This window comes from Sinohyriopsis cumingii, chromosome 11 (assembly GCF_028554795.1).
Source record: "Sinohyriopsis cumingii isolate HCF-2022 chromosome 11, ASM2855479v2, whole genome shotgun sequence".
Lineage (NCBI taxonomy): Eukaryota > Metazoa > Mollusca > Bivalvia > Unionida > Unionidae > Sinohyriopsis > Sinohyriopsis cumingii.
The window spans coordinates 29,153,276-29,166,123 of NC_142971.1; the positions used below are offsets into that span (position 1 = coordinate 29,153,276).

Sequence of the window (12,848 nt, forward strand, 5' to 3'; positions counted from 1 at the left end):
GATTTCATGCTATGAAAACAAAACCATTTATCCACCACAAAAACCTATATGCTTTCATCTCAGGCATAAAACCACTATGAGTACCATACAGAAAACACATACAGAGATATACAGATATCTAAATATTTAAATATAACAAAACTGTAAGGCAAATTATTTGTACCTTTTCACAAATCTGCATTTTTCTATATACTATGACATACACATTTTACACTGACTTAATAATATACTGTACAGTGTGCTTTCCACAAAATTACAATTAATATTTTAGTTAATCCAGTCACTTAGTTAAAATAGTTGGGAACAAATTCAATTCTCAGTATCTGTACAAGCAATTTAAAAACTATTCAGTTATGTGATTTACTGTAGCTTATGAAGGCTTCCAAATCTTAAAAAAATATAAATTAGAGTAGAAGTATTTAAAACATAATTAACATAAAATATTGTTTGTAATTCAGTCTGACTGACAAATGGCACACTTACACTTCATTGTCTGATAACTCTGTTTAATCCTTATTATACTGAACAACAGACAAATTAGAGTAATGGATGAGAGATCACAGGCAGGCTGTTGATTACAGGTAATATCAGGTGTTCAATTTAACAAAAGTGAGTTGAAGCCAGCAGCTGATCCCATTTAATCCCCTTAAATACCCACACCTTTGCTTCACAGTAAATTGTGGAATTTTTTCATTTAATTTAGTACTATTTTCTTTGGTGTATATAAATTTAAGAACCTCATGATGTAAACAATCAACAAAGACTTGTGTATTTAGATTAAAAAACAGTGTATAATAATTATTTTTATTCAATTAATAAATATAACCCTTTAATTCCTCTCAGTGATTAAGTTAATAGCAGAATATTTTTGTGTCATTGTTTTAAATCCTACATTGTTAGAAGGGTATGTAGATTGTACGTCAAGGTATATTTGGTGGTATAACCTTTTATAACATTGTCTTAAATTTAATCAAAATGACTAAACTTCAAAACTTAGCATGAATACAAGGAAAATTAAACATTTTTGCAGTAGAAAAATTTTACACCGATAAAACTGTTTGATCTGCATTTACTGAATATATATCTTTGAAATGAATTAGATCTTAGTTTAAACCATATTTATTTAAAAAACTTTGTTAAATACAAATCTAAAAATATAATTCAGTAGAAAGCATAAACTTATGAGCACTGTCTCCCCAACAAGAAAGAAAATATAACATCAAAGATCTCGATGCCGGTACTAATGGTTTTACAGAAAATATAACATCAAAGATCTCAATGCCGGTACTAATGGTTTTACAGAAAATATAACATCAAAGATCTCGATGCCAGTACTAATGGTTTTACAGAAAATATGCCTACACTTACATATAAAGCATATCTGAATAAAAACTAATTAAGTGCAATTCAAATGGTTGTGAGTTCAGTAAATTAATTAAATCTCTGAGTCTTATATAATTTCACACAGCTATAAATATTTGTTGTTTTCTGCAGTTAACATAGGGTTGCCAAATAAACTTGTTTCAGTAATTAGAGCGAAAGGTAGTGTGTATAGGATTTATCTCTAAGAATTGAATATTTGGAACAGTCTAGAAAAAAGTGTTTTGCATTTTCAATTTCACAGAAGGAATAATAAATATTATTAGATACAAGATTTGCATATAAATCATAATTTAAATTATTACAATTTGTTCTAAGCCTAGCATGCATGATCTGTGACATTCTATCACCATAACGACAAAACAACATGAGCTGGCATATCAGGTTCAAGTATATTCAAGATAAATCCTTACCACAAAGAATTGTTAAGACTCGGACTTAGTTTAAACCATGTTATGTGAGAAACTTTGTCAAGTGCAATTCTTATAAAAATGGTACTAACAGCTGCCTCGCTAGGCACTCAGCATTAAGAGGTTAGTGTTAGGACTGGTCGGCCTGGTGTCCGGATTATGTGACTGGGTGGGACATCATGCTACATGTCTGTGGCATTTTGCCCCAGTGCTAGACATTACTACAAACTGCCACACAGCAGACATTGTAGCAATATGACTAGAAAATTGTTAATCTTATATTGTAATATAATTTTGCACAGTTAAGATTTGAATATTTGGAACAGTTTAGAAGAAAGTGTTTTGCATTTTCAATTTCACCACAGGAGCAGTACTTACTATTTTAGATACATGATTCATATATATATTATAATTTAAATTATTACAATTTGTTCTTAGTCTAGCAAGCATAATCTGACATTCTATCACAAGAAAAATAGCAACAAGGAGTGTTTTTTTAATCAGAGTTCAAATAGGCTTTAAAATTATGTATGGAAGCATTGTTTCTTACTTCAATGGGTAAAAAGTTCCATATTTTGAATTGTAGATAGTAGAAATGAATTACGGAACAATATATTTGTACACATTGGAGGCTGAAGATCATTTGAAGATCAAATGGAATAAGTCATATGCTCATTACATACAGACATAGATACATAGATACAGACATATTTCTGCACAAAGGCAGCCACTATAGTTTCACTGGCAGAGTGTCTGACTCATTCTAAAGGTTTACAGATTTGATACTGAGCCAGGCCATCCTGGGTCAGTGGCCTCTGTGTCTCCTTGTGAAACACAGCTCCTATTTCTGAGGCATGATACATCCAGTGATATGCTAAAAGCGTTGGTATAGCTAAAAAACACTTACAATTTGTTTCATGCTAGACCAAGGTACAGAGGTTATGGCTATTTTCTTTCAGACAATCAAGGCTTTCCAAAGAGTTAAGCATAAAGGGTTGCTCTTAAACTAAAAAGTATTGGTGTTCATAGAAATTTGTTATTATCCTTTAAAATGTTGCTTGCTGTCAATAAAACAAGGAGTTATTATAAATTTTAAATCTTCAGGTGTTTGTTGCATCAATGCTGGAATCCTCCTGGGATCCATTTTGGGACCCTTATTATTTTCAATTTGCATCAATGATATTGTAGAGAATACAGAATCATCAATTAAACTTTATTTATATTTATATTTATATTTATTGATAGTAGTTGATAATCAGATCTTAAATGGTGACATCTTAAACTCTGATATTAAAAAGATGCATGAATGGTTTAGTTTTTGACTAGGTACATTTGACCTTGATAAGGTAGAATGAATGCTAATATAATGAAAATTAAACCATTTGGACCTCACACTAGTCAGTGAGGCTACTTGGCACACACATATTAAATATATTTTTCATTAAATTATTTTAAAAGTTTTAAGTTCAATATGGATCAACTGTTTTTGGGAAAAAAATGTACAAATTTGACATTGTACCAATTTTTGATTATGCTGATCACATCTGGGAGAACTGTAGAAGACAAAAAAAAATGTTGAAGCAATGAGATTAATAACAGGTACAACTAAAAGTGCAATCCTTTCAACATGGAAATATGGAACTTGTTGCCCATAGAAGAAACAATCCTTGCATAATTCTGAAGCCTACTTAAACTGAGACAAAGAAATCATTATTATTAACATAGGTAACAGAAAGTCAAAGGTTATGCACACAATGTAATAATTGAAGTGTACTAGTTATGATTTATATATAAAATCACATTTCTAACTATAAGTATTGCAGTGAAATAAAAAATGCAAAAAACTTTATTTTAGATGGTCCAATATACTTCAATTTTGGAGATCATATTTTATAAACACTCCCTTTTGCTCTCACAAGTGAAACTTTATTATTTGGCAATCCTATGCTCTCCATAGAACACTCAAATATTTTTAATCATATTTATCGAGTTCTTATTCTCTGTATTGCTTTGTGTATGTGTATTTAGCACTTTTACTTTACAGCCACTTGTACCATCATTGAGGTTTATGATGAATAATTATTGATACTGGTGGATGCTTTCTACTAAATCCCAAAATCATGTTTGTAACTACATTGACAAAGTTTATAAAAAATAATTTTGGTTAAAACTAAGACTGATGAAAAATGAAAATCTATACTGGAACAAAAGAAATATGTTCTATTGATTTGCTGGTGTTTGAATATTTTGTTTATTCAAATGTTTATAGATTTAATGTCAATTTTTCATATATATATATATATATATATATATATATATATATATATATATATATATATATATATATATATATATATATATATAATTATGTTAATTTCAGGAATATTTTAAGAGATAGTTAGAAACTGACTGCAATTCTTTCACTGTATGCAACTCTTTTGCATATTAATACTCTAAAGTGAAAATGAATTTCATTCTTGTTAATTATAATAAAAAATACATTCATTTTTTTTCAGCATGCCTAATACAATGCTTAATTCAACACCTAGACCAAACATGACATTTTAAATAAAATGAAGTTACATGAAAATGTTTGACCATATGAGTTAAACAACACCTGCTATAAGATAATGAATTTCTTACTTTTTCTTTCACTCATCCTAATCAACAAAAACTTGTAAACAGATTAATAAGTGTGTCAAATGTCAATTAAGTTATTTACTGCTACTGAGTACCCTACAATATGCTAATTGGACAAGTGACAAACCCCAAGGTAATTAGTACTGACCTAATCATTGAGTAGTGAGTGAAGTGTGACTCTTTTGATCCCTTATGGTTATTAGGAAGATCATTGAGCTGTGAAGACAGGAATTAGGGAATTAGGAATTAATCTAAGATCTCTTGCCCAAATAACTAATGTATGTAAACTTGTCATAAATCTGTCTTATACTCAGAGTGAAAAAAGCTCACATTTTTGCTCACAATGTCAAGCTTCTTCTACTATTTGAGGGGTATGGTCACTACTTACTGGGACATTGTTACAAGTGATTGAACAGCTCTAAGTGGTTTATAAAATCTGACTGAACTTGTCAGTAAAGATCAGGAACATTTTTAAAAAAATCTCATTCTTATTCACTGGATTGATTGAATCTCATTTACATTAGGATGGAAGAGTTTGCAGCTAAAATGTCTTACTCTGGAAGAATATCATTGACCGACATTGTCAAGGCAACCATCTACACTGATAAGGAGCTCTCTCAGTCTCCAAAACAAGTGATCAACACTGACGAGGACTTGTCTGAGACTGAACAAGAGACCAGAACACAAGAGATTCATAACAATGGACTCATCTGTATTAAACCATTCAAGGATTTTGCATTCCAGAAGAATGAGTCTTGTGGAATTCAGCCTCATGGATGCAAACGATTCTACAGTGAATCTGATATTGACAATACATGTGGGAACCAGTCAAAGAAGTTGTGTAAAGATATTCTGAACCAATCTCAACAAAGCCTGAGCACTGATGGAAAGACACAGTCTCTTACCTGTTGTTCTAGGATAGGTGATATTGTGAACCAGTCAATACATGCAGCTGATAGGAAATTTAGTTCTTACCAGATTGCTGAACAGTCTAGTACACCAGTTACTAAGAAAAGTGATATCTATTTCAGCAGTAATTCATCCATAAACTGTAGCCCTGCTGTGGATAGCAGAGTGAACAACTCTTTATCTTTACTTTGCTCTTCCCCACCTGATAATCCACTTTCACAGAACCCTTTCTTTGCTGACTTACAAGCAATACTGGCCATAGAGTGTAAAAAGAGCTCTTTTCCTCATACTCTTTTAGCTATTATAAGTATTGAAAAACGTGAAGAGGATGTATTCACACGGGAACAGAATTTACAACATCGATTTGACAACCTAAAGGGCAAATGTCCAGACGAGATTCGACAGCTTTCAAGCTTCTATCAGTACCAGTCAGCATTGATTGAAACAGAGCGATTCCGCAGTCTTCATGAGAAACAGTTCCCACCATCATGCAAGGACTACCTTGTTGCCCATTATGACACACAGCTTCACATGGTACTTGATCGTGTGGAAAGAAGCATGACTCTCTTGGAGAAGACACAAATGGAAAATGATGTCTTCAATAACAGGACAACTCATCATTTTAAACCACGTCCGCTACTCCCAAAACATGCCATAGAAATAATGGAAGAATGGTATTCTCAAAACAGTGAGCATCCCTACCCAAACCCTATTCAAGCTGCAGCCCTTGCCCAAGTTGGAAATATTGGTGTAGAACAGGTGAAAAAATGGATGGCAAATAAAAGGAACAGAACTCGTAATACAAGAACACTAACTGAAATTGCCATGCGCAAAAGACAATTATCAATAGGGGATGCATCTTCATTTTAACTGACACAGAATAGTTTTTGATGCTTTAAATGTATTTCTTTGTTTAAAGTTTTGCACATTAATTTCTGGACTTTATACATGATACAAATTTTTAAGAATTTCATCTGCAAACTGAAATTAACATAGGTTGAAATGTCATATTTTCTTTGGACAAGATACAGAACCAATTTAATGACTGCAAGGTAATTTGTTTGTCAAAATATCTAAGTTATTAAACTTAGAAATTACAAAATGCAATATTCTTTCCTTTTTCAAAATGTTCAGAATTTCATTGTAAATATGTTTGGATCCTGATAAATTCCAAGATTATTCTATGTACAACTCAGATGATGAAGAACTTCTACAGATGATGTAGACCTTCTTTTGTTATATATTTAATAGTGCTCATAATGTTGTTTCTTGATAAATATAAAATGGTTGCAATTTTGTCTTCTTGGTACTATTTGCAATGCATCAATTTACTCTTCTCTCTCTCTCTCTCTCTCTCTCTCTCTCTCTCTCTCTCTCTCTCTCTCACACACACACACACACACACACAAACTTTTTATCTTCACAATATTTATGGTGATAAAATTAGTGTAAACAATAATTTACTCCCAAATTAATTTGGAAATTAGATTTAGTGAGTTTACTTTTACTATAGAGCTGTCTTCTAAGTATTTACTTAACAAATCAACAATAACTGGAAATTTAACAGACATTCACTGCCCCCAAGAAAGTGAAATTATATTCTCCACAAATACTTACAATTTTACAGTATATTTCTATCACTCTTTCTACATTCTTAACAGCAATTATTTTGTATTAAAACAAGTTCTATGGTTTACATATAGAGCTGTACAAGTTTAGACTTACATCAAGTGAAAATTCGTCCAAATACTAAATACTGGTGGGATTTAACAAAGAAATTGAGATAGGTATTGCAAAGTGATGCAAAACTTACATGCAGTTATGTTTGCAATGATCTTTTTATAAATCAGTGTGAATTACACAATAAATCATCTTATAAATTACCCTGGTTTTGAGATATAAACTTTAATTTGTGCTCAAAATTACAAGTCTGATGGGACAATTACATATTTATTGTTCAATTCACAAAAACCCATGTAGATGAGATGATAATAAAAGTACCATATAATGAAACACTAAATGTGTTGCTGAATGGATAGACTTTTATTTAAACCCTAGACCTCAGAAACATTTTTCACAGGTTAAAAAATACAAGAAACTGGCTATTTGTATAAATGTCATGCTTGACAATCCTGATCCAAATTGGCTGGATGCCTGATCCAAATTGACTGGATGCCTGATCCAAATTGATTAGATTAAGAAATTTTAAATATTCTAATATACTACTTTGAAAAGAATAATTTTACCTTTAATAAGAAGACAAAAAACAACCTGTCTCCAAACAATGGTGTCATTATGGGGAAGAAGTTTGATCCAACTTAAAAAGCATTCATGAAGATATTCAAATGGGAAAAAGAAATATTTGCCAAGGTTCAATTTTCTTCATATGAACCCACTGCAGACCTGCCAACTCTGATGAGTTTGTCTCAGTAAGGCAGTTGATTTTTTTCTGTAAGTTTGACCAGTTTTCAGTAAGATGTAACAAAATATCATAAACTGCAACTGCAAAGCTGGAAAATGTAATTAAAAGTTTGGTATTCAGAACGTGCAGCGACCATAAACATTATGTTCAACTGAAAAGTTTGCAAAGTTCAAGCAGACTTTATTTACCACTAGTACAGTTGAACAAATTTTAGTTCCAAACCCTATGCAGCTCAATGGCTTGTTGCTGCCTCTCAGCTTGATGTAATTCTTGGAAATTCTTTTTCCATTTCACATGACAACAGCAATCAAATTTCCCACTATGAGTCATACTCAAACTGGCACATGATGTCCAAGAAACATAACTGTGTCCCTTCCAGCTTTTATTCACAAGAATCTGAATATTCCTTTTTACTTTTCCTGTGCTGATTATTAACACTTTTCCAGAGGCTTTTTTCCCTTTCGTCTTAAAAATGCATCACTTGCTGGATGCCATTTTGAAAAAATTATGCGATCAACAGTTTGATCATGCAGACACTTCACATGAACAAAAAGGTGCAGTTTAAAGCATCTGAGGTGCTGCTGTAAAGGTAGTCTCGTTCCCTGACCAATTTAACTAATTCCAATATGAAACATGGTTCCAAATCAAACATGGATGAAAAAATTTCCAGACTTTTTGGCAACGATCATTTTTCTGTAGCTTTTGCTTTTATGCTGTAAGTCTGTATTTTAAAGGTAATTCTAGTAAGATTTATGGCAAAATCGTAAGGGTTGGCAAGTATGCCACTGACCACTCCAATGACCTAGTAGTTAGAGCATCGGCCTTCGATGCAAGAGGTTGTGGGTTTGTATCGTAAGTATCAAAGACTTACAAAAATGGTACTAACTGCTGGGTGCTCAGCATTAAGAGGTTAGTGTTAGGACTGGTTGGCCTGGTGTCAAGATAATGTGAGTGGGTGGGACATCATGCTACATGTCTGCGGCATGATGCCCCAGTGCTAGACAACACTATAAACTGCCACACTGCAGACATCATAGCAATATGACTGAACAATTGTTAAAGCTACATTAAAAATCCTAATCACACATGCATAACACACATATGAACCCATTAAAAAGAAAATGACAAAGTTAATTAACTGGATGATTAACCATCATTCATGAATCCAAATTACAATCTAGTGTAGATTAAGTTCCCAGCTAATTATTTCATCCTCCAATTGGTATTGAAGGGCTGGAATTGAAAACACCATGCTTCCAATCTGACACTTTAGTCACAGCCAACATATGGAATACAAACATTTGTTTTCCTTGGACAAATATGTTGTCTGTGTGCTTAATCGCACATCAAAATTTGTCTACGTTTTCGTCTTTAATGTGGGTTTTTTTGCAATTCACCTACTATTTATATCAACTGCGTGTTTATCTCCTTCATCCCTGTTTTATTTGAGTGTTATCTGTGTTCTATTTGCAAATATTTGGGTTTTTTATGCACCACTTAGGAAACTGCATCCTCCCTCATTGTTCTTGTGATTGAGCAATTATTAACTATGCTTTTCTTGTTCCGGATTTGTTGTTTTGCATGAATTTTTATAGTTCAAAGCATGTTTTGCCACAAGTGTGGGCACACCCCTGATCAGACTAATGTAGACTGGATGTTCAAAAATTGAGCTGTCCAAAAGGAGGAAAAAAACCTGTGAGTTGCGCCTCCTATTGGACTGGGGACTAAGATTCCCTGAGAAAGGAAAGCAATGCAATAGTAGCAGATATTGTTTTACTGTTATTCTAACTAAAATTAGTAAGGAAAGTGATATACACTGTAACAATATTCAAGGAAAATAACTTTGTAAAAAGGGTGATAATCTGGACACAAGGGTGTATTTAAAGGAATCTGAAACTCATCAAATGCTAAAATAATTTTCATCAATGATATACATTTAGGAGTATTGTTATCACAAATACTTAGATTCCACAGGATTTGCAACAATAAAAAATAGACTTTCATAATGCTTTTCACAATACTACGTGAAAGAGGTTACAAAATCAGAACTTTGGAAAATGAAATCTGAGGCACTAAAAACAAATATTCACAGCAAAACACTAAATAAGCCTGTTTACAGTTCATTTCAATAGACACCCAGCCTCAACATCAAAATAATGCAAAACAAAATTTCATTGATTTGAATAAAAATTTCCTAAGCTTTCAAAAAATGTACTCTTTGTTACAGTTTATAAATCCAAAGTACTGAATATAAGCAAACCTGGTTCTTTTAAGTGTGAAGTTATTGGTTGCAAGCTTAATGATTTTCTAATTAATTCAACATAGTAACAATCTTGAAAACAGGTAGAAATCTAACTAACATATTTCATGTGATACACAAAATGTGATGTAAGTAATGTATCATTTCAACTGTAAAATGATTTAACATTTAATTTAAAACTCATCAGTGTAAAAACAAAATGTTGTTAAACTGTTGTTTCAATTTGTTGGGTCAAAACAGATTGGTGAACAAACCAAATGTGACAAAAGAATTTAAGTCTATACTTTACAAATGACAGATCCAACAGTATTCAGGTCTACACATTACAAATGACAGATCCAACAGTATTCAGGTCTACACATTACAAATGACAGATCCAACAGTATTCAGATCTACACATTACAAATGACAGATCCAACAGTATTCAGGTCTACACATTACAAATGACAGATCCAACACTATTCAAGTCTACACATTACAAATGACAGATACAACACTATTCAAGTCTACACATTACAAATGACAGATACAACACTATTCAGGTCTACACATTACAAATGACAGATACAACACTATTCAAGTCTACACATTACAAATGACAGATACAACACTATTCAAGTCTACACATTACAAATGACAGATACAACACTATTCAAGTCTACACATTACAAATGACAGATACAACACTATTCAAGTCTACACATCACAAATGACAGATCCAACAGTATTCAGGTCTACACATTACAAATGACAGATACAAAAGTATTCAAGTCTACACATTACAAATGACAGATACAACACTATTCAAGTCTACACATTACAAATGACAGATACAACACTATTCAGGTCTACACATTACAAATGACAGATACAACACTATTCAGGTCTACACATTACAAACAACAGATACAACACTATTCAAGTCTACACCTTACAAAGAACAGATACAACAGTATTCAGGTCTACACATTACAAATGACAGATACAACACTATTCAGGTCTATACCTTACAAAGAACAGATACAACACTATTCAAGTCTACATCTTACAAATAACAGATATAACACTATTCAAGTCTACACCTTACAAAGAACAGATACAACAGTATTTTAGTCTGTACCTTACAAATGACAGATATGACACTATTCAGGTCTTACCTTGCTGAAAATGTAGCACCCACAAGCAGTGTTTCTAATATACCAATACACGTTTAACTAACAACTGAATGGATAAAAAAAAGTGTTCTATGTCTAAAAAGTTGGTTTGCTAAATATTTTCATGTTTTGTCACCAATTTCAAGGTGACTAGATGATAACTGTTCAGTAAAAGATAAAATTAGTGTTAACAAATCCTTCAGTTGTGGGAATAACTATACTATTACAAACAGCCTTGCTTTCATTATTGTCAATGTAGTTCATGAGTCCACTATATTTAGTAGGCAAAGAAAGGAAAGTTTATAGCTTCCATTGATTGTGGTTTAGCTACAATTCTCTCTCTCTCTCTCTCTAATGGGGACTATAGCCAGAAGCAAGTCCAGAATCAGCCACCAAATCAGATGCTGTTCAAAATGCAGACGTAGAGAAATCTGGGCAATCATAGGGTCCTTGTGTGGTTTCCAGTTTAACAGATTGAGGCACAAGTGCAATCTACCAGGGGGGACCTGGTCTGCTGTAAAGTTCTTTGTTGCCATAAAAGAAAGAAATGAAATTAAATGACAACATGGTCTTAGCTTTCAGTGACTCCATCAGGGAAAGGATCTTACCTACCCTGTCCTGTGGAACATGGAGGAAATTCATCCCCAAGTAAACCAAATCTTGAGATGGAAAAAGCACTCAAGGTTGGGTAAAGGACAATGCTTGATCACTATGGACCAATAACAAGACAGATCAAGCCTGTGGGACTCAGCCAGCTGTTGTGGATCAACTGTCACAATATTGGAGAACATGGGTGACTAGTGACCTCAAGTGGATGGAAGCTACTCTCATGACCCTAGTAAAAGCTCTGGATACAGAGGTTAATCTGAACAGCAGAATGAAAAATTGGAAGATTTTCTCATTCAAGCAAAACTGAAAGTACCTCATGTGTGGAGCAAAGAAAAGAATGTGAAGGTATGCATCCTAGAGGTTGATGGAGACCACACATTTGCCAGGTCTTTTGGCATCTCTGAATGACCCTGTGGTCTCCATCTTCATCTTAAAAGGTTCATCTTGCAGAAACTTGTGGAAAGTTTCCCCCCTTTTTGGTAGAAGGCCAGAAACTGGCCACTGAATACACTCTCTACTGTACCCTTCTGATGAAGGGTTGCACCTTTAATCACACCAGATTCAACTGGTAGAAGCACATGGGGAGGGGAGCCTTACTAGAAGAGGAAGATCTCAAAATCAAAACCAGTATCCCCCTTTTACAACTGAGAGGAGAAACCCATCATCTGTGATATCAGACCAAACCTCTGGGAACCAATGGAAGGGAAGCACGCTGCAGGAGAGAATGTAACTTTCTAGGGCTGCCCCCTTTCCATTTTTCCTTAGTAAAGGGAGAAGGACCTGCAAACTTCATCCCTGAGCCTTTGTAGCTCCTCATTCTAAGGCCCAAATGCCAAGAGGAAACAGTGAATTACAGTTGTTGCCTGGACTGGGGGTGCATGGCTTTTGAGAATTTCTTTGATAAACTATGTGTGCAGTCAGGATGTTTCCACTTTGTGGCCAAGTTTCAACAGGCCAATGGATGTAAAGGAATCAGTTTTGCTGGTATCTCATCCTGGGAAGCAATGGAGGGAATGAGGAATGAGTCCTCTAATAAGGGTCTCTGCATCCATGGGGAGCATCCC

At 33.5% G+C, this 12,848-nt stretch overlaps 2 protein-coding genes across 2 annotated transcripts in view; one reads left to right on the top strand and one right to left on the bottom strand.

The window, feature by feature from the left end:
- LOC149787829 (RNA polymerase-associated protein CTR9 homolog) overlaps positions 1-12,848 on the bottom strand; it is a 197,953-nt gene that overhangs the window by 78,605 nt on the left and 106,500 nt on the right. The window lies entirely within an intron of this gene.
- On the top strand, positions 4,956-6,209 carry LOC149787831 (uncharacterized). Its single transcript, XM_089975565.1, has one exon. The coding sequence runs from the start codon at positions 4,956-4,958 to the stop codon at positions 6,207-6,209; it is 1,254 nt and encodes a 417-aa protein (XP_089831691.1).

Excerpts from the sequence above, each read along its gene's own strand:
- LOC149787831 (XM_089975565.1), top strand. The coding sequence starts at position 4,956 with ATGGAAGAGTTTGCAGCTAAAATGTCTTACTCTGGAAGAATATCATTG.